Here is a 21,933-nt window from a genome sequence, read left to right as displayed (position 1 = left end):
GGATGGACCTGAAGCAATCATATCTCGCCCACACTGGACTCTCTTCACAAGGGGCTCTATCGTCCATCTAATATTGGGATCTTCCAATAACAAGTAAACCTTCCCTCTGTGCAAGTCTGGGCCTTGCAGGAAGATTGACCCTATCCCAACCAGTGAGACAGCTCTTACTAAGTCTTAATTTCAGCAATGAGTGATTTCATCTCAAATCGTACAGATCATACCAACTCATGGTCATGAATTTCTCTGAAAACAAAAAAAAAAAAAAAAAAAAAAATACACTACTGGCCATTAAAATTGCTACACCATGAAGATGACGTGCTACAGATGCAAAATTTAACCGACAGGAAGATGATGTTGTGATATGCAAATGATTAGCTTTTCAGAGCATTCACACAAGGTTGGCACTGGTGACGACACCTACAACGTGCTGCCATGAAGAGAGTTTCCAATCGATTTCTCATACACAAACAGCAGTTGACCGCCATTGTGTGGTGAAACGTTGTTGTGATGCCTTGTGTGAGGAGGAGAAATGCGTACCATCACGTTTCAGACATTGATCAAGGTCGGATTGTAGCCTATCGCGATTGTGGTGTATCGTATCGTGACATTGCTGCTCGCATTGGTCGAGATCCAATGACTGTTAGCAGAATATGGAATTGGTGGGTTCAGGAGGATAATACAGAATGCTGTGCTGGATCCCAACGGACTCGTATCACTAGCAGTTGAGATGACAGGCATCTTATCTGCATGGCTGTAATGGAGAGTGCAGCCACGTCTCGATCCCAGAGTCAACAGACAGGGACATTTGCAAGACAACGACAGTCTGCATGAACAGTTCGATGACGTTTGCAGCAGCATGGACTGTCAGCTTGGAGACCGTGGCTGCGGTTACCCTTGACGCTACATCACAGACAGGAGCGCCTGCGATGGTGTACTCAACGATGAACCTGGATGCACGAATGCCAAAACGTCATTTTTTCGGATGAATCCAGGTTCTGTTTACAGCATCATGATGGTCGCATCCGTGTTTGGCGACATCGCGATGAACGCACATTGGAAGCGTGTATTCATCATCATCCAGCGTGATGGTATGGGGTGCCATTGGTTACACGTCGCGGTCACCTCTTGTTCGCATTGACAGCACTTTGAACAGTGGATGTTACATTTCAGATGTGTTACGACCCGTGGCTCTACCCTTTATTCGATCCCTGTGAAACCCTACATTTCAGCAGGATAATGCACAACCACATGTTGCAGGTCCTGTACGGGTCTTTCTGGATACAGAAAATGTTCGACTGCTGCCCTGGCCAGCACATTCTCCAGATATCTCACCAATTGAAAACGTCTGGTCAATGGTGGCCGAGCAACTGGCTCGTCACAATATGCCAGTCACTATTCTTGATGAACTGTGGTATCGTGTTGAAGCTGCTTGGGCAGCTGTACCTGTACACGCCATCCAAGCTCTGTTTGACTCGATGCCCAGGTGTATCAAGGCTGTTATTACGGCCAGAGGTGGTTGTTCTGGGTACTGATTTCTCAGGATCTATGCACCCAAATTGCGTGAAAATATAATCACATGCCAGTTCTAGTATAATATATTTGTCCAATGAATACCTGTTGATCATCTTCATTTCTTCTTGGTGTAGCAATTTTAATGGCCAGTAGTGTATATTAGACCTCCATATCATAAGTGTTAAGAAATAAAGTATTTTTGGTTTATCTTAATTTTTGCAAATGGTACAGCCCTTTGAAAAATATAAATTTTGTAAATCACTCTTGAAACAGTAGAGAACAAAAAAAAAAAAAAAAAAAACTAGTAAACCAAAACTACTGGAGACCTGGCAGATGTTTTATGTTAAAGCTCCCTCTTATTGTGTTGAAATAGATTCGACACCTGCACACTTATGGGCTTCCATTAACTTATAAATTTAAGACCAAAATACAAAATTTAACTTAATTTTTCCACTTAAAAAATTTTTTTTCTAAATTTTAAAGTCGCAGAATGTTATCTTTTCTGTCATATTACCAGATACTACTCGCCTAATTACGCTGAAGAGCCGAAGAAACTGATACCCGTCCCTAATATCGCGCAGGGCCCCCGCAAGCATGCGTAAGTACCCCAACCCGATGTGGCATGGACTTGACTAATGTCAGTAGTGTCAGAGGGAACTGACACCATGATGAATCCTGCAGGGTTCTCCATAAATCCGTAAGAGTATGAGGGGGTGGAGGTCTCTTCAGAACAGCACTTGCAAGGCATCCTATATATGCTCAATAATGTTCATGTCTGGGGAGTTTGGTGGCCAGTGGAAGTGTTTAAACTCAGAATTGTGTTCCTGGAGCCACTCTGTAGCATTTCTGGATGTGTGGGGTGTCACATTGTCCTGCTGGAATTGCCCGAGTCCGTCAGAATGCACAGTGGACATGAATGAATGCAGGTGATCAGACAGGATGCTTCGTACATTTCACATGTCTGTCGTGTCTAGAGGTATCGGGGGTCCCATATCACTCCAACTGCACTCGCCCCACGCAATTGCACAGAGCCTCCACCAGCTTGAACAGTCCCCTGCTGACATGCAGGATCCATGGATTCGTGAGGTTGTCTCCATACCTGTACACGTCCATCCGCTAGATATAATTTGAAGCGACTCGTCTGACCAAGCAACATGATTCCAGTAATCAACAGTCCAATGTCAGTGTTGACAGGCCCAGATGAAGTGTAAAGCTTTGTGTCATACAGTCATCAAGGGTACACATGTGGTCCTTCGGCTCTGAAAGTCCATATCAATGCTGTTTCATTGACTGGTTCGCATGCTGACACTTCTTGATGGCCCAGCATTGAAATCTACAGCAATTTGCGGAAAAATTACACTTCTATCACGTTGAACAATTCTCTTCAGTTGTTGTTGGTCCCATTCTTGTAGGATCTTTTTCCGGCCATAGCTCTGTTGGAGATTTGTTGTTTTATTGGATTCCTGATATTCACAATACACTCGTGAAATGGTTGTACTGGATAATCCCCACTTCGTCGCTACCTCAGAGATGCTGTGTCCCATCGCTCGTGCGTCGACTATAACACCACTTTCAAACTCGCTTAAATCTTGAAACACGTAGTAACCAATCCAGCTGTGCCACACACTTGTCGTCTTTTATAGGCATTGTTGACAGGAGCATCGTATTCTGCCTGTTCACATATTTCTGTATTTGAATATACATGCCTATACCAGTTTCTCTGGCACTTCAATGTAGAAACAGTATCTTCTATGCTCCTGCTGTCTGTATTATGTAAATATTTTACTGAAAATGTAAAAAATTGCGTTTTTATGAATTATTTACTTGATAACTTCCATATGAAGACTTTTCATTATTACGCAAAATATTGTTTGGTTAATATGTTAGTAGTCAGTGCAAAAACAGTGAGCAATATTTGTCTGACTAAAGTGTTAAAAATCTTTGAACATTGTACATATTTTGCATCACTGAAATCCTAGTGTAAAATGTGTGTGTTGACAACACTGTTTCCAGCGCTCTTCTGTTTATAACATACGAGTGAGAACAAGCACATAAACCATTTTGCATCGAGTTTTGTGTTTGGTTTGAACTTCTTGTTAGATATAATGTCAGTGAGGAAATACAGTAGTGAATGAGTAAGGTGTGTGGGCTATGAAAAAAGACACAAGTAGGTGATGTTTCAGAAAAATGAAAAACGCTTAACAGTTGTTCGAAATCTGTCGGAGGTATTGCAAAAAATCTTGGTTCTCAAGTAATAGTATTAGCATCACATCCATTGTGCGGGAATTGCTACACTCACTAAAAGAAGAAATTTAGTGGCAACCCACCTCAACGACCACCACCACCCAAATCTGAAACTGAAGAAGGCAATGCAGATATTTGTAGTCATGGGTGTGAAGTTGTTGATGCATTTAATGTTAGAATTTCTGCTGTAGCCCTTACTATATCCCCCTTACCAAAGACTTAGGAAAGGTAAGAAGCACAAGAAGAAAACAGTGTATAAGAAGAAAAGTAGAATAAATTTAAAAAAGTTTTACGCAAGCAATATCTTCAGAACTTAGTGAAGTTTATAATGTAGATGCACTTGGTACAGAACCTGAAGATAGTGATAGGTACAGGAAACCTGATGTGTGGTTTCAAAACCTAAGTACTGTTATCACAGCAGCTATCTGTACTGAGAAGGTACAGTTACTGACAATGATACCAGGTAGCTACTCTAAACAGCAGATACAGAAATACGTACCCAGTTCCTCATGTTATTTGGTTTCAAAAGCTCGTAAAGAAAAGAATGGGAAAGGTATGTGTGCATCCCCAGATTCTCACTGTGGGCATCTGTTGCAAGATGATATGCTTACTGTTGCTCTGGAATATTACGTACGTGATGACATAGATTGTAGCAGGCAAAGTCCTAACTGGGCTGATGTTATCTCTGTTAATGAAAATGGTGAAAGAGGTAAAAATGTATATGACAGCATAAGAGAAGCACATCTCCTGATGAAAAAGGAGAACAATAATTTAAAAATTGGTCTCACAAAATTCGCCTCCTTACAACCAAAATGGGTAAAATGCCAGCCAATGAAGGAAGTTTGCACATACTGATACCAGGTAGCTACTCTAAGCAGCAGATACAGAAATACATACCCACTTCCTCATGTTATTTGGTTTCAAAAGCTTGTAAAGAAAAGAATGGGAAATTAATTTGAAATGTGTTTGTTTTACCATAAGCAGTGTCATAGGAAAGTAGTACACAGAGATGGACCTGATGCTTTTGTTTGTATGTCAAGAGCTGCAAGAAAACTGTTGGTTGCAGGAGTGTGCAGTGTGTCCCGGTGAAGAAGTGATGACTGTTGAAGCATCCTTCAGGAGGCTGACAATGATGTAACCTATTATGCATTGTGGGAGGGAGGAGAGGTGGTGAAGAAGACAGCAGAGACAGAGAAGATTGGTACAGAGTTTAGGCATTGGGTCATGAAAAGGAACAGTTCACATCCCGAGGATTGAAAGACAGGCCATAGCAGAAGTAAACTCAGCCACTTCCCAGAATACTGACACATTAGTTTTTCTTGTCGACTTTGCTGAGAACTGGTTTGTTGCTGTGCAGAACGAAATTCAAAATTACCATTGGCACACAGCACAGGTATCAATGATCACATATGTTGCTCACTTCCTTGGAAAATAACACTGTGACATTCATGACAGTGCACAGTCATGCTACGCTGTCAGCATGATAATTGATGACATAGCATCTTGAGGCCATGCATTCCCTAAACATGCGTATATGACTGATGGTGCAGCATCTCATTTTAAAGACTGCTTTCAGTTTTATGAGCTTGGTCAACACTGTAGTACAGGAATTAAGACAAAAATGGATATTTTCAGCAACAGAACATGGGAAAAATGCATTTGATGGGATAGGAGGTCTCTGTAAACATCTTGCAAGATGGTTTGATCTCAAGCATGAAGCTGTTGATGCTATAAGAGATGGTACTGGATTTGTACACACCATATCAACATTAGTAACAAATGTGAAACTCTTAATTCTAAATGAAAGTACATTAAGGGAATTCCATTTAAAAAAAGAGAGAAGAGTGCACCCCTGCGGGTTCGGGGGTTAGAATAGGCCCGCGGTATTCCTGCCTGTCGTAAGAGGCGACTAAAAGGAGTCCCAAACGTTTCGGCCTTCTGTGATGGTCCCCTCTCGGGTTTGACCTCCATCTATCTAAATTATTCCGAAGAGCGAGCCAATTGGGGAAGGGCACCTTACATGGTGCACTGTATCCTTCGTGCAATTAGACCTATAGCCGTCTTTCTCGTCGTTGCAATGGTGTCCCGCTCGTTTTCGATCTCTTGGGCGATTACCACGCTGCACACTGCAGTGTTTCTTTTAACTGTGACGACGACCTTGGCCATTTTTGCACCTAAGATCCAGCACGGTAGCCAGTCCGTTGTGGTGGGGTCGCCATGTACCCTCTTGGTTGTAGCCCCCTGACAACACAGGGATCGCTCTACTGATGCCTGCGCCGTTCACTCCCCACGTATGCCAAGGAGTAGATGCCCATCTCCCTGGGGCATCAGGACTCCCGGCAATGGCCATCCTGCCAGGTGGCCTTTGCTGTGGCTGGGTGGCGCCCGTGGGGAGGGCCCTTGGTCGGAGTAGGTGGCATCAGGGCGGATGACCCGCAATGAAGCGTGGTACATCATCTCTCGCTGGTGGGCCTCCACCAGCAGTCTCTAAGCGATCGAGGTCTAACCTCAACGTGAAGAAATTGGATCAGAGATCGTTTCCCTCCCTAGCTACTCCATGGGAGGAACGACTTGCTAAAGAAGGCAGTGGAGACTATTCACCCCGGTACCTCGTGTGTACGCGGGTTGATGGAGAATCTTTCATGTCGACCAAGCCCCAGTTTTTTGTGGAGCATTTAGAGGACAAGTTCGGGGAGGTGGAGGGCCTGTCCAAGATGCGCTCTGGTTCTGTGCTCATCAAAACGGCATCCTCTGCCCAGTCACGGAGGTTGCTCAATTGTGACAAGTTGAGGGATGTTTCCGTTAGCATCACGCCGCATAAGAGTCTCAACATGGTCCAGGGTATTATATTCCACAGGGATCTTCTTCTGCAGTCCGACGATGAATTACGCGCCAACCTCGAACGACGAGGTGTTCACTTCGTCCGGCGCGTCCATCGGGGTCCGAGGGATAATCAGGTAGCCACCGGTGCCTTCATCTTGGCCTTTGAGGGTGATGTCTTACCCGAAAAGGTTAAGGTGATGGTTTACCGTTGTGATGTGAAACCATATATCCCTCCTCCGATGCGGTGTTTTAAATGCTGGAAGTTCGGGCACATGTCATCTCGCTGTACTTCCAGCATCACGTGTCGGGATTGCGGACGTCCTTCGCATCCTGATACTCCATGTGCTCCGCCTCCCATTTGTGTTAACTGTGGAGAACACCATTCCCCCTGCTCACCGGACTGTCGGATCTTCCAGAAGGAAAGGAAGATAATGGAATATAAGACCCTGGACCGCCTGACCTACACCGAGGCAAGGCGCAAATATGAGCGGCTACATCCCGTGCCCATGACCTCCACCTATGCCGCTGCTGCACAAGCAGTCCGATCCTCTCCCGTGTCGTCACGTACTGCTGCCTCTCAGCTATGTCTCAATGCACCGGCCCCCTTGGTTGTTGGGGGCACTTCGCCCACTGTTGCTCCATCTACTCCAGGAGCAACACCACCCCAACCATCGGGGACATTCGTCCCCCCTTCCCAGCCAGAGAAGCGTAGGGCTTCTTCGGCTACTCTAGCCAGGAAGGGGTCCCTTGGGGCCCTCCCTTCCCAGGCTTTGCCCAGTGTCAAAGCGGATACCCGCAAAGTTTTGAAGCAACAACCGGTCGCTGGTCATAGGGCTTCACGGTCGTCGTCCGTCCCTGAGACTGACCCAGTGGGGCCCTCCCAGCCAGACCCTCCCAAGGCACAGCGTGCGAAGCCGTTGAAGAAAAAGGCTCCCAAGCATCCTGACATTGCGGTGGCACCTGTCCCACCGCAACCTTCAACCTCTGCGTCTGAGGACGAGGTGGAGATCCTGGCGTCCGCTGAGGACCTCGATCTCGCCAGTCCCTCCGACGCCATGGACAGCACTGGCACAGGTGCTCACTTGGAGGCAGCAGATGACCCAGTGGCGTAATCTGCCTTCCCCGTCCCGTCACGCCTTTCCCAGCAATGGCCAGTACCATCCTCCAGTGGAACTGCAGCGGTTTCTTCCACCATTTAGCTGAGCTCCGCCAACTTATCAGCCGTCATCCTTTCCTTTGCATTGCTCTGCAGGAAACTTGGTTTCCAGCAATGCGAACCCCCGCCCTCCGTGGCTATCGGGGTTATTTTAAGAACCGGGCAACTTACGAAAGGGTGTCTGGTGGCGTCTGCATATATGTCCTGAACTCTCTTCACAGCGAGTTTGTACCTCTACAAACAGCTTTAGAGGCTGTCGCTGTTCGGGTGTGGACGCCACAGGCTATCACCGTCTGCAGTATTTACCTTCCACCTGATGGTACTGTCGCGCAGCATGTCCTGGCTGCTCTGATAGCACAACTGCCGCCACCTTTTTTGCTGCTGGGCGATTTCAATGCCCACAACCCTCTATGGGGTGGGACTGTCTCCGATGATCGTGGTCGGGCCGTGGAGCATGTGTTGGCTCAGCTCGACCTTAGCCTCTTAAACACCGGTGCTCCCACGCATTTCAGTGTGGCCCATGGCTCGTTCTCGGCCATCGATCTCTCTATTTGCAGCCCTGGACTTGTCCCATCCCTCCACTGGAGGGTGCATCCTGACCTGTGTGGTAGTGACCATTTTCCCATCTATTTGTCACTGCCACAGTGTCATTCTTCTGGGCGCTTGCCCCGCTGGGCTTTCCACAGGGCTGACTGGCCAGCTTTTACTTCCGCTGTAACCATTGCGTCTCCCCCACAGGGTGACATTGACGAGGTGGTCCGTGTTTTAACCACGTCCATCGTTTCAGCGGCCGAGGCTACCATCCCCCGTTCCTCTGGCCTCCCTCGGCGGAAGGCTGTCCCCTGGTGGTCGCCGGAGATTGCTGAGGCTATTCGCGACCGTAGGCGGGCTCTCCAGCGTCATAGGCGGCACCCGTCTCTGGAGACCCTCATCGCCTTTAAGAGGCTCCGTGCCTTCGCCCGTCGACTTATTGCACGGCGTAAGCAGGAGTGCTGGGAGAGGTACGTCTCCTCCCTGGGCTCCCGTGTCTCGTCCTCGCACGTGTGGTCCCGTATCCGGCGGATTTATGGCTCCCAGACCCCTGTGGGTGTCCCTGGGCTCTCCTTGGACGGCGCTGTCTGCACGGACGCTGCCGCCATTGCTGAACGGCTAGCCGCGCACTTTGCTCAGAGCTCTGCGACTGCATCCTATCCCCCCGCCTTTCGCTCTCTAAAGGAGCGAGCCGAGCGGACGCTGTTCTCATTCCACACGCGTCATTATGAAACATACAATGCTCCTTTCAGCGAGAGGGAACTCCTCGCTGCCCTCGCCGATTGCCCTGATACAGCACCAGGACCGGACTGCATCCATGCGCAGATGCTGAAGCATCTCTCCAGGGACTGCCAGAGACACATCCTCACCATCTTTAACCGCATTTGGAGCGAGGGCGTGTTCCCGTCGCAATGGCGAGAGGGTCTTATTGTCCCCATCGTGAAGCCCGGTGCGGACCCACTGGCGGTGGACAGCTATCGTCCCATTACCCTCACCAACGTTTTGTGCAAATTGCTCGAACGTATGGTGGGGCGGCGTTTGTGTTGGGTCCTTGAGTCGCGCGGTCTCCTCGCTCCATCCCAGGGTGGTTTCCGTCGGGGCCGGTCTGCAGTGGACAATTTGGTGCGGCTGGAATCTGCTGTCCGTACGGCTTTTGCCCGACGTCAGCACCTTGTTGCTGTATTTTTCGATCTGCGGAAGGCGTATGACACCACATGGAGGCATCACATCCTCGCCACGTTGCATGGGTGGGGTCTTCGTGGTCGGCTCCCGGCTTTTCTTCAAAGCTTTTTATTGCGCCGCTCTTTCCGGGTGCAAGTCGGTGCCACCTCTAGTTCCTCTTATATACAGGAAAATGGGGTCCCGCAGGGCTCGGTGTTGAGCGTCTCGTTATTTCTAGTGGCCATTAATGGTCTGGCTGCAGCAGTGGGGTCGTCGGTGTCTCCTTCTTTGTATGCCGACGACTTCTGCATCTCATTTAGCTCCACGACTACGGGAGTCGCCGAACGCAGGTTGCAAGTCGCCATTCGCAAGGCAGCATCATGGGCTCTGGCTCATGGTTTTCAGTTCTCTGCTGCCAAGACTCGGGTTATGCACTTCTGCAGGCGTCGGACGGTCCACCCTCATCCTGACCTTTACCTCGACGGCCACCTGCTTGAAGTGGTGGACACTTGCCGCTTCTTGGGACTCGTGTTTGATGCCCGGCTCACATGGGTTCCTCATGTTACTCAGCTGAAGCAAAAATGCTGGCGGCACCTCAACGCCCTCCGCTGCCTTAGCCACACGTCTTGGGGTGCAGATCGCTGCACGCTACTGCAATTGTACAGAGCCCTTGTGCAGTCCCGGCTTGATTATGGGAGCCTGGCCTATGGGTCTGCGTCACCCTCAGTGTTGAAGTTGTTAGACCCCATACATCACTGTGGGGTTCGGCTTGCAACTGGCGCTTTTCGCACCAGCCCCGTGGATAGTCTACTGGTGGAGGCCGGGGTTCCCCCGCTGCGGATTCGCCGCCATCGTCTGCTCGCCGACTATGCTGTCCACGTACATTGCTCACCAGGCCATCCCAATCGTCGCCTGCTTTTCCCTGCCTTGGTCCACCACCTGCCCGAACGGCGACCTCGGTCTGGGCTTTCCGTAGCTGTCCGTGTCCAGTCCCTGCTGTCAGAACTGGGGTCATTCCCTCTTCTGCCTCCCTTCCGGGTCCATACACCTACGCCTCCCTGGTGTTTGTCCCGGCCGTCCGTCCATCTGGATTTGGCACAGGGACCTAAGGACTCGGTTCCGCCTGTGGCCCTCCGTCGCCGTTTTCTTGCGCTCCTCGACTCACTTCCGGGCTGTGAGCCTGTCTACACTGATGGTTCCCTGGTTGATGGTCGCACTGCCTACGCTTTTGCTCACGCTGCCCATGTTGAGCAACGCTCTTTGCCGGCTGGCTGCAGTATTTTTACTGCGGAGCTGGTGGCCATCTTGCGAGCTCTTGAGCATATGCGTTCCTGCTCAGATGCGTCCATCGTCATCTGCAGTGACTCCCTGAGCAGCCTCCAGGCCATCGACCGCTGCTATCCCTCTTCTCCTCTTGTGTCCTCTATTCGGGAGTCTGTTTCCACCATTACCCACTCTGGTCGTTCGGTGGTTTTTGTTTGGACGCCAGGTCACGTTGGCATCCCAGGGAACGAACGTGTAGACAGGCTGGCCAAAGGGGCGATAGACGCCCCAGCTTTGGAGATCGGCCTTACGGCTCGCGACCAGCAGCTGGTGTTGCGCCGTAAGGTACTTGGGATGTGGGCTGCTGAGTGGCGTGGCGTGACAGCCCCGAATAAACTACGGGCTGTCAAGGGGACGACCGATGTGTGGCGTTCCTCCCTGCGAGCTTCTCGCAGGGACTCGGTAGTCCTGTGTCGGTTGCGCATCGGCCATACCTACCTGACGCACGGCCATCTGTTACGTCAGGAGGATCCCCCCTTGTGTCAGTGTGGGTCCCGGCTGACGGTCGGCCACATTTTGCTGGAGTGTCCTCGACTGCGCACACTCCGGCAATCTTTTAATCTCCCGGGCACTTTGGCTTTGGTTTTATCCGACGATGCCTCCATGGCTGATACCGTTTTAAATTTTATCCGTAGTAGTCCGTTTTATGGTTCGATTTAGGGAGGTCCTGTGCCTTTCCCTTTCTGTGTCTATTGTCCTTGTGTCTGTCGCTGTTCTGGTGTGCCGTGAGATGGTTGACTCTTTCCCATTTTTGATCTCGTGGTCAGTCATCCAGTCTCCGGTCATCTTCCTTTCTTCTGTTTCTTTCTGTCTGGTGTTCCTCTGTCCTGTTCTTGTCTGTAGTGTTTGTTGCTGCATTTGTGTGCTTTTAGCGCCTGGGGGGACATCTCCTCCCCCTTTGGTTTTTATCTGCTTCGTAGATTTTCGGCTCGCCTGATTTTGGAATGGGGGACTGATGACCTTCGCTGTTTAGTCCCCCTTAAACATCCAACAACCACCACCAGAGAAGAGTGGTCTGCTTTGAAGCCTGTGGTAGGAATTCAATCAAGTCACGACTGACTTGCACCCCAGAGTGGTATATACATTGCAAGAACGATTCTACACGGAATGTGGCCTGTTACTGTGTATGAAATGCAGAGACCACAGTATAAGTTAGAAGACTTTGTAGTTAGCTGCTTCATTTCTTTTGCATATGGCAGTCATTGGTGGGTGGGACAGATAATAAGTATTGCTCATGAGCTGCAAGGTATAACCATCTCCTTTATGACACCTCATGGTCCTACTTATGCTTTCGAATGGTTGCCATCAAAAGATCAGCGCGCAGTTCCCATATCCCAAGCACTGTTTTTGTTGGGTCATCTTTTCCATGTGCAACTTAATCTTGGCTATACAAGTTCAATGAGAAGCAGATGAAAAAAAAAAAAAAACTGAACTCTTCTCAACAGTGCACTGTTGATTGTTACATTGTAGGCAATTTTAATTCTTGGAAAGTCATGAAGTAGTAAAATCATGACACAAGACCAATAACAGTTTGTGAATAATATCACAAAAAGAAAATGTGTGTAAATATTCTATATCTCATTTTTGCTATAAAATGCTTTCAAACAAAAATATGAATTGTTTTCCCAATCACTTTGTAAAGTAATTATTTTGATTCAAAAATACCAATTTTGCATGACATTTACTTAAAATCAGTGATCAATTTAAATATTTGAGTCCATGATTTTTTTGACTGTGAGAATAGGTCTACCTAAAAAAATTTCTCGCATTTTGTACAGACAAGTATTGCCCACTCTGATTGTACTTTCCCTAAGTAGAGTGACCAAACATACCATAATATTTTTTAGAACATTTACGATGGGGTTTTTGGAGAAAATAAATTTCTAAATAACCAAAAAATTTCAGATTCTTTCACCTTTCTGTACAAATATTTTGAGAGTTTAAGAATTTTATGCATTAATGTCATAGCTGACAGTTATCAGTCCTTCCACTTTATCATTTCTCAAGACAGTTAACATCCTGTGACTATTCATATTTTCAAAACATAATTTTGAAATTTTCAGAAAATTACAAATTTGCATAGTTCATTTTTCAAAAAGAAAAATATCTCAGAAGTGTTTGTGTATCAGTCATGTCTCATAGTATTGGGAACAAAGTATTTATTGAAAATAAATTCAGATCCATCACTTTGATTTCTTTATTACAGTTTTTCAATTTTCCCTTTCATTTCGACGTTTTCACAAACACTCTTATTTAGCGAGGTCTGCAGTGTTTTAACAAATTATCAGAAAATCAAAATATTGTAGTTTTGGAGTACCATGTGGAACTTCAGCATACATTTTTTTCAGCAAACTTTGAAATAGTGATGTGACACATTCACTCTTGGCCTGTATGATTTGAGATGAAATCAGCCAGTAGACATAACTTTAACTTGTTGTTATGGTGTCTGGTAGAAGTCACACAGCCAGTAGCCACATTTAACCTCCACCTAGAGATATGCTCATGCCACTGTGTCATCTCTGGTAACGACATGGGGGATGAAGCATGTCAAGTCGTGCAGCAGGTTCAGGATTCACAGGCAGTGGCAATGGCAATGACAAGAGTTGCAACGACTGTTGCCCCAAGTGTCATCATAACTGCTGCAGGCCTGGGCAGCAACCAAATGGCCAGCTGAGCTTCATGCTGTTTGTAGATTGTGACCAATTTCCCCTGCATCCACACACAAGCATAGTCCCTAGTAATTTTTCACTAATAAATAGATCTAATGAAATATATGAAAAAACTAAAAATTGCTAGGGTCATGTAACGCTAACACCTGAAAAATACACTAACATTAAATTGTTTACACACTTGGAAGCCAAGATTGCTGCATTATGATTGGAATGCTATGAATGGGCCATTCATGCAAAGATTGTTGGATGAGGTATGGAATGCTGGGAATCAAGGCAAATCTTTCAAGGGATATACTCCATTTTCCATTTCATGGCGTGTGGCTGCAGTTTTGATGGTAAATGTAAGTAAGCTGTTGAGTTATGGAATGGTACAGTCATAGCTAAAGGTGTAACAGGAGGATTCTCTGATAAAGGCAGTGAGTGTAAGCTCGATTTGTAGTGTCTGTCTCTGCGGCATTGGCTGGAAACAGATTACAGTTCATTTTTGTGTTATTGATTTCTAGTTAACTTTCAGAATCTTACTGTAGTGATTTCTCGCATACAACAAAAGCAATAACATAAATTTTTTTCCAGATCTAAAATCATAACAAGGCACACTCAAGAAGTAACTCTTAACAATCCTTGGACGAAGCCTCTCTCTGTTTCTCCAGATTCCCCGAAATTTTGTGACATTATAGCAGATGAGAGAAAACAGAGGGAAAACTGGACAAAAATGCGAGCAAAGCCTCTTGAGCTTACACAGGTTAGTACTACTGCAGTAATGTCAGTTTCCATTCATACGTACTTGTAACTTCTACAAATAACGTTTTGAGACCAGTTTACGTATTAAAAACTTTGTTAGGTTGCATAACCTTTTTTCCGTATTTAAATTTTGTTACAAAGTAGGGGAGCATAGTTAATGCCACATAAAGCCTGTCACTTACATGTCTGCTGTTCTTCGTCTTTTTCTTCTCCTCCTTCATATTTTCATAACCAAATGCTTTGCCTTTCGAATGAGTTTTCATTAACGTGTTGTAATAAGGGTTCTGACACAGCCCATGTGTACAGATCTCATAACTGCATTACAATATTTTTATTATGTTAACATTGTTGTCACCTACGTGGTAATACTTGTGAATCAGATGGCTGAACCGCATTACTCACACTTTTTACTAGCCAACTTATTTTATTGTACAGCAATTTTTTGTGGTTCTTTATAGAGATTGTTAATTGGCTTGTACTTTTAGCACTGGTTTTGTAATAACCTCTGTCAACTGGCGGTCAGGTTATATAACTGAGTGTCATAATAGGCCTTTAACAAAATCCATGCGCACTACACATTAAGCATTTGGTTATGAAAATTTATGTTTTCCTAATAGACAAGAAATTTAAATCCTCCTCACTTTCATGTGATTATTTCATGTTGCTAGTTTGTCACTACATTTTAATTGCTTTAGTAAGTAATTGCAGAAAAATGTGTGTGATCTGGTTCTAATTTGTCTACAGTATGACGTATATTTTGGAAATAATTTGTACTGTTACCTTTCCTAAGTTAAGACATTTTTTCTGGATGCATGATGTATGTTACTACTTATCCACACCTTGCATTTTAGATTAATTTTTATGGCCAACTTTGGATATATGGGTATTTTCAAAATTAGCTTTTATCTTATAGGGGGTCTGATTGCTGCTATAAGACATGTAGTAAAATTATCTCCTTCATATGAGTATTCAAAACCGTTTGCTTGACAGTTTTCATTTTTGTTGTATCAGCTGTAAATGTATGTATGATGGGTTCTGACCCAGTGCTTGTGCAAAAGTGTATAACAAGAGTGTGATTTATTTCTTGGGACAAAGCTTTTATACTTTAAAGAGAACACTGTTTCCTTGTACCCAAGTTCTGTTTGTATCATATGAGGAAGTTTTTCTATAAACAATATGTGTGGTAGTGGAGGTTTCTACTAGGCTAGCATATTTCATAAACTTGTGTCTCTAGCCAACATATCACTAATTCTTTGCAATTTGTAACAGTAGTTCTTACTGATGAGTGCGCTAAACGATCTCTGTATCCACACTGTGCTTTTATATCATTCTACTTTTCATAATTACGATGATTTTTTTGTAATTAAGCCTCAGAAACAGTTATAATGTGTTAACATGTCCAAATGGAATGAATGAGATGTGTCATGTCATTAAATACAATAAAAAAATTGTTAGTCTGCACCCAAAAATTTTTTTTTATATAGAATATTGTGTTTTATAACATTTTGACCTCTTAAAGCGTGGCATATATTGTACAATGACTACTATTTATGTAGTCGACTTCTTGATTTCAACATAATATTTTATGTAAATTAAGAACTTTGCGCATCTGACTTCCCACGCCAGATGGCAGTTACTGTGCTGTAGCAAATTTTGTTATATTTGATGTCATGTTATTTGTATATCTTTCTTTTTTACTAGTCCTGTAATCTGACACCTTATAGTTTACCTATTGATTTTTATTCTTGCAAGTTTTTTTTAAGTTGCTTTGAAAATAACAAGCCAGTGTATGTTGGCAAGATGTGTATTTCCCCATTCCTTTTAGCTATGGGCTTATAATGTACAATTTTAAATTTGAAATATTAAATTAATGATTTGCAAGTCACATTTGGTATTTTGTGGTAATCTCTAGCCAAATAAAATAATGTTAAGTCTCCACATGACACGTCACATAGAGGGCGTTCCAAGCCCGTCACTGAGGTCTGCTGTATAGGTGAATGTAAACAGCGGCTTCAGTTATTGTGATTGTTCCATAGTGTCTGTTACTGCTAATAACTAGATGCCAGTGCCTGCGAGCTTTAATTTGTACGCTAAAGGTATGTTCTTACTAACATATGGTTTATACTCATGTGTATTTGTGGTCTTTTTGTTTTTTATTCACCGATCACTGTGTGAAATGTTACCATCCAGCACTGAAGATGATCATTATGTGATCGAAAGTTGATTTTGCTGTTAATAAATCATTAAAATTACAGCTAATGCTGACCTTCCTTCTAATTTTGTTAAACACAAGGTCGTTGTGCACACAGCACTCTATGGAGCTGCCAGTCAGTGTCCCTAATATAGCTTTCGGCTAGTAAGGCCTTCATCAAAATTAGACAACATACACGCCGAGTTCAGTTGCCTGAGACTGCAGTCTCTCTCTCTCTCCCTCTCTCTCTCTCTCTCTCTCTCTCACTGTGTGTGTGTGTGTGTGTGTGTGTGTGTGTGTGTGTGTGTGTGTGTGTGTGTGAGAGAGAGAGAGAGTGTGTGAGAGAGAGATCTAATTTTGAGAAAGGCCATACTGGACGAAAGCTGCATTTGTGATAATCTTTTTGTTGTGTTTATCTGCGACTCAGAGTCTCCGCAATATGGTGAGCCGCAACTTTACTTTTCACAATATTGTTACTCTCCATCCTGGATTTGAAAGAGAATATATTACTCATGACCGAGCGGGGTGGCGCAGTGGTTAGACACTGGACTCGCATTCGGGAGGATGACGGTGCAATCCCGCGTCCGGCCATCCTGATTTAGGTTTTCTGTTATTTCCCTAAATCGCTCCAGGCAAATGCCGGGATGGTTCCTCTGAAAGGGCACGGCCGACTTCCTTCCCCATCCTTCCCTAATCCGATGAGACCGATGACCACGCTGTCTGGTCTCCTTCCCCAAACCAACCAACCATATTATTCATGACTAAAGTCTCTGTTATGTGTATTAAATGTATGGGAAAACACTCTGAACTTACGTAACAACACTACACATACCTGGCTCTATTCTCTTTCCATTATATAATGCCTGATTTGATCTCATACCTCTGTGTAAGCATTACAGTCTTGCTTCCTTTTTCTGTTCCGCTGCCTGTCTACATTCATCGTTGTACCTCTCTTTGTTTCTAAGTCTCCTTGTGACTGTTGTCAAAACAGCGTTTGTAATAGTGTTCCGTTCTTCGTCTGTATGGTCACCACCTTTTTTGTTTGTAACTTCTGTGTCAATCTGTTCTGATACTCTTTCATTTGTTTGGTATACTATTTCTTTTTGATGGTGCTATTCCCATTTGCAGCCATAGCAAGTTTCTGCCCAATTTTGTCTTCTACTAGGTAATGGTCTGAATCCAAATCGGCTCCTCGGTAAATCCACTCATTTTTCATATCGAATGCACTCCTCTTCAGTTCAGTATTTGGTCTGTTTGGTTTGCTTCGTTTGTTCCTGGTATTTTCCATGCCACCTTGTTGCATATTTTTCTGTGGGAAGTAGGTGCTTACTGCTTTAACTTGTCCACAGCAGCAATGTGGGCAACCTTCATGCTGTTATTACTAGTTTCTTCGGGCAGACTTTCCTTACCAGGCACACCCTGAAAACTTCCCTGTACAGTGTGGTATTATAGTTGCCAAGGACTATTTTGTAGTCATAGCTAAATATTTTATCACAAACCTTGTGTAGATGATCGTAGGAGCCATCTACCACATCTTCAACTGATTCTTCCCCCATTGGTGGAAGTACACACAAAAGATCACATTGTGAAATTTCCGGTTGATACACAGAATTTCTTCTTGTGTGTCTCATCCCTGCACTTCCACCTGAGTTCCTGTGTGTATGCATGTTCAAAGTTTGACTGCTTTATCAGTATTTTTGTTTCTTGATGCATTTCGTCTTCATAAGCACAGTCCAGTATCCCTTGTTAAATTATTTGTGATGACAGGTTTTTTACGAGGCAGTGGCGCAATATTTTATGCAGCTCCTCTGGTGGGGTCAGACTGGCTTGGGTGCCCTCTCCAGTAGCAGTGATACTGTTGGCATAGCTTTCAGATTTCTCTGAGCTCACAAGGCTCCCTGCCCAGAACAGAATTTGCCTGCTCAAGGTGGTGTCTCCTTGACAGGCATGTTTTCTGTTAAACATAATTAATTTTAAAATAAAATTTTCTTTGCTTTTAATTCTTTATTTTATTTCAGTTGCTTTTGATATTTGCAGGCAGTTGCTTTCTAATAGTACTCTTAATAGTACTGTGACATCCTGAAATATTAACACAAGACTTATATTTTTACAGCTCGAAGATAGAGCAATTGAAGATTTGCTTGCATTCTACAATGCTACAGAATCAACAGATGAACGCATTTCAGTTCGTCGAGTAATCACAGATGTGGTAGCTGCTCCTGTATGGATTACATCACAGTCTCATGGACAGTGAACTACATTATCAGAGTACAATAATTCGTTTTATGACAAAAATTAGTTGCAGTTACAAGTACAGTTATGTCAATGTCGTTAAAATGTATTTAAAAGTTTACTTTTGTATAACTGTGTAGCTGGAAGGTCTCTGTCTTGTAGCCCTAATTTTTCTCTTTGTGAGTGAAAAATCTATCTGAAGGTAGTGAAGTTGTTCTTGTAAAGAGTATGTCACATATATTTTTGTAATTTAGCCTTTGTAATGTAATGTCTGTATTAGTCTCTCTTGAGTCTGTATAGTTCATTGTTATCTGTAATTCTGCATTTAGTTACTGGTTATCTTGCCTTGTAAAATGCTGTTCAGATTCTTAGAAATGTACAAGTCTCAGTCAAAAGGTAATGCTGCCACTTTTTTTATTTTATTTATCAAGAATTTCAATGCAACTACATAAGTTGAAAATCACATAATTGATGTTTAACTTATGAGTTCATTTCCCCAATTTTAGTCTATCTTTTAACAAAAACATGTATTCCATTGTTATAAAGTGCATGGTCTTGCTTCTGATATCTTGATGCATGAATGTTTCCACAGCCCTCATCCCACTATGAGCTGCTTTTAGCAGCAAACAAATGGTAGTCACCAAATGAAAATTCTGCAGGGGGGAGGGGCAGTTGTTTATCTTGTCTCTCTATTCTGGCTGTTTAACGTTCTTGGTTGGTACCCAAGTTACGAAACTTTTGAGTTTTATCAGTTGAATAATTGTCACCACACTGCATTTACTGATGGAGGTAATGCAACACAAATCATCTGCAGTCACTCAATTGCAATTGTCATCACAGATTACATCATTGACTTGCTGAATGTTCTGCAGTCACTGGTCTGCTACTCTTCCTCACCCAACGGTGTTTGCCCTTCAGGTTTGTTGCGGTGACGAACTCATCTAATGGTACTAATGTCCACTCTTGCATCAACATCACAACTTTTCAGTCCTTCGTGAATGCGAATTAGCATTTCATCTTCTGAATTCAAGAATTCTATCACAGAATTATGTCTGATATGAACATCAGTGTCTGCCATATTGCCAGCAACTGCAGTTCTGGCATCTGTTGAGAAAGGAAGGTAGTACTGCAGTGGACTAGAGCCACAGCTTTGTGGAATAGTGCCAGATTCAAATTTTTCATTTGATTAGCTCTATTCAGGGAGGAAAAAAGTAGTTGCCATTAATTTTTGACTGACCCTTGTTCACAAGAGAATAAGCATTATTATGATGTAAAAAAGTATATTGAAATTTGAGTTTTGATGCATTATTTACATGGAGAAAGTCACATGTAATTTCAGTGCCTTATGTAGAAGATACTCACCAAGTCAAAAAAAATTCTTTCAGTGCCCTTAATTTAAAACAGTGAAATAACTGTATCATGTGTGATAACCAATTGCATTTCAGACATATGTCTAAACAAATGATGAGCTGAACTAGATTGCTGTCTTGTGTGTTAGAGTTGGTATTGTGCAATAACAAGGGAAAAAATGAGTGTATTACATATTTACGTAATAATACTCAAAGATACTCGTTTTGAGTTCTGAACAATGTTTACGGTGGTTCTAATGGCAGCAACTATTTGAGGCATGTCAGTTTCATTCAAGAATGTAGTGCCATTTTATAGTGATATTTACATCTGATTTAATTGCTAAGATAGCAGTGCTTGATAATATTTGCAAAACATTCTTCTTAATTGACTTTAATGAACTGCTGCTGCCACTACCACCATTATTGGCAAAAGTGCTAACAAACACAGAGTAGAAGTTCCTTTCTGAAGAGGCATTATATGTATATGGTATTTTTTTTAACTGGATTGAGATTTTCATGGCTTAGCAGTTATTTCTTTGGGCAAAAAGCTGTTACTCTTCATGCTTTTTAATGAAATTTCTATGAAACTGTTTTTGTTGTATTTTAGAAATCACTCAAGATGTACTTGTATAGACACTAATTATTACAAATGCAGTATTTATTACTGAAGTTGCTACTTGTTATTGTGGTTGTGGTATGTAAAAGCATTGACTACATATCGTACATACTGATCTGAAGCACTATGCTTATCTGCATATTACCAAAATATTTTTTGGTAGAACTGTACTTTTCATGAAAACTATTTGCAATTCTGTATTGATGTAGTGAACTAATTGCTAAATGGCAAAGAAAAATGTTGAAGGAAATTACCAGAATAAATAATACAGTCAGTTATTTAATTCTGTTATTAAAGTCATTTTCTGGATCAATTTCAGAAGAATATGAAATTGGCATTTCAGTACTTAATAATCAATATTCTGTATGATGTAGCACATGTAACATTTCAAATCAATTGTTGTATTTACACAAGGAAGCTAATGTTTCAAGAATTCATAAAATGTTTTGAATATTAAGAGTGTGGTGATAGAATGTAGAGATTGTGTGCTCATTGAAATAGTTTGGATAGGAAAGTGTGTTTGTGTTTCATAATATGGTGCTCTAAAAGTAGTGATGTGTCTACCAGAAAGCATTGTAGATTTTATGCTGATCTCATACTATAGGAAAAGCTGTAGTTTTTTGTTTAGAATGGAAACTTGCCTTTATTTTCACCAAGCATAGTGGTGCCTTAATTATTGGGTGAAGTTCACAGGAAATCTGGGACCACTCTGTTCAACAGTATTGAGTACTGTTATACAACACAATGCTGAAACGCCACCCACATGAAGCCCTGAAAAATTGTGGGGCTGCTTTTAAAGTAACACGTATTCTTTCAAGCAGTGCGAATAATTCTGCTGTCAGTATGGAAAAAAAATTCCTTCTGTCTCTCTTGTTCAGATAATATTTATGCAATGGCATGAATTTGTTCATGTAAGTTTATCAGTTGTTTTGCGTGATACAATGTAGAATATTGTAGGTATTCACTAGAGTAAGAGCAGACAAATAAATTTTGTAATCAGCAGTTGAGTGTCTTTGTTTTATTCAGTCAGGTCTGATTTACTGTGACCTCACAATTATATGTATACACTTCGCACAATTTCATTACTGTAAACATGTAAATATTCAGTAAATGATGGTCAGTTTTAAAATGTTACCTGTTTTAATTGTTTAGCTCTCCTTTTTGCTTTTCAAGTGCTGCTGAAACATTTAATTTTTTTAAAGGGACCATGACTTTCTCCTTTTATTATTCTTGCAAACTCCCTCCCATTTCCGAGAGATTGGAATTACCTCATTCTTTCCTAAATGTTTCATAAGAGGCATAATGGTGACATACTTTTATGATTGACATGATTTAATAAAAAATTAAACGTGAGCTTGCAATCTCATCATATCAAGATGGCA

The 21,933-nt window shown here is 43.1% G+C and overlaps 1 protein-coding gene across 1 annotated transcript in view; it reads left to right on the top strand.

The window, feature by feature from the left end:
• LOC126457157 (inhibitor of Bruton tyrosine kinase) overlaps window positions 1–21,558 on the top strand; it is a 128,483-nt gene extending 106,925 nt beyond the window's left edge. The window contains exons 17-18 of the mRNA XM_050093235.1: window positions 13,996–14,164; window positions 18,468–21,558. Of these exons, the coding sequence (XP_049949192.1) occupies window positions 13,996–14,164; window positions 18,468–18,608 (310 nt within the window). The 3' untranslated portion in view covers window positions 18,609–21,558. The remainder of the gene's footprint in view (window positions 1–13,995; window positions 14,165–18,467) is intronic.
• The last annotated feature ends 375 nt before the right edge of the window (window positions 21,559–21,933 follow it).

This window comes from Schistocerca serialis, chromosome 2 (genome assembly GCF_023864345.2).
Source record: "Schistocerca serialis cubense isolate TAMUIC-IGC-003099 chromosome 2, iqSchSeri2.2, whole genome shotgun sequence".
NCBI lineage: Eukaryota > Metazoa > Arthropoda > Insecta > Orthoptera > Acrididae > Schistocerca > Schistocerca serialis.
Note: the sequence above shows the minus strand (reverse complement) of the source record. Positions and strands in the feature narration are given on the sequence as shown.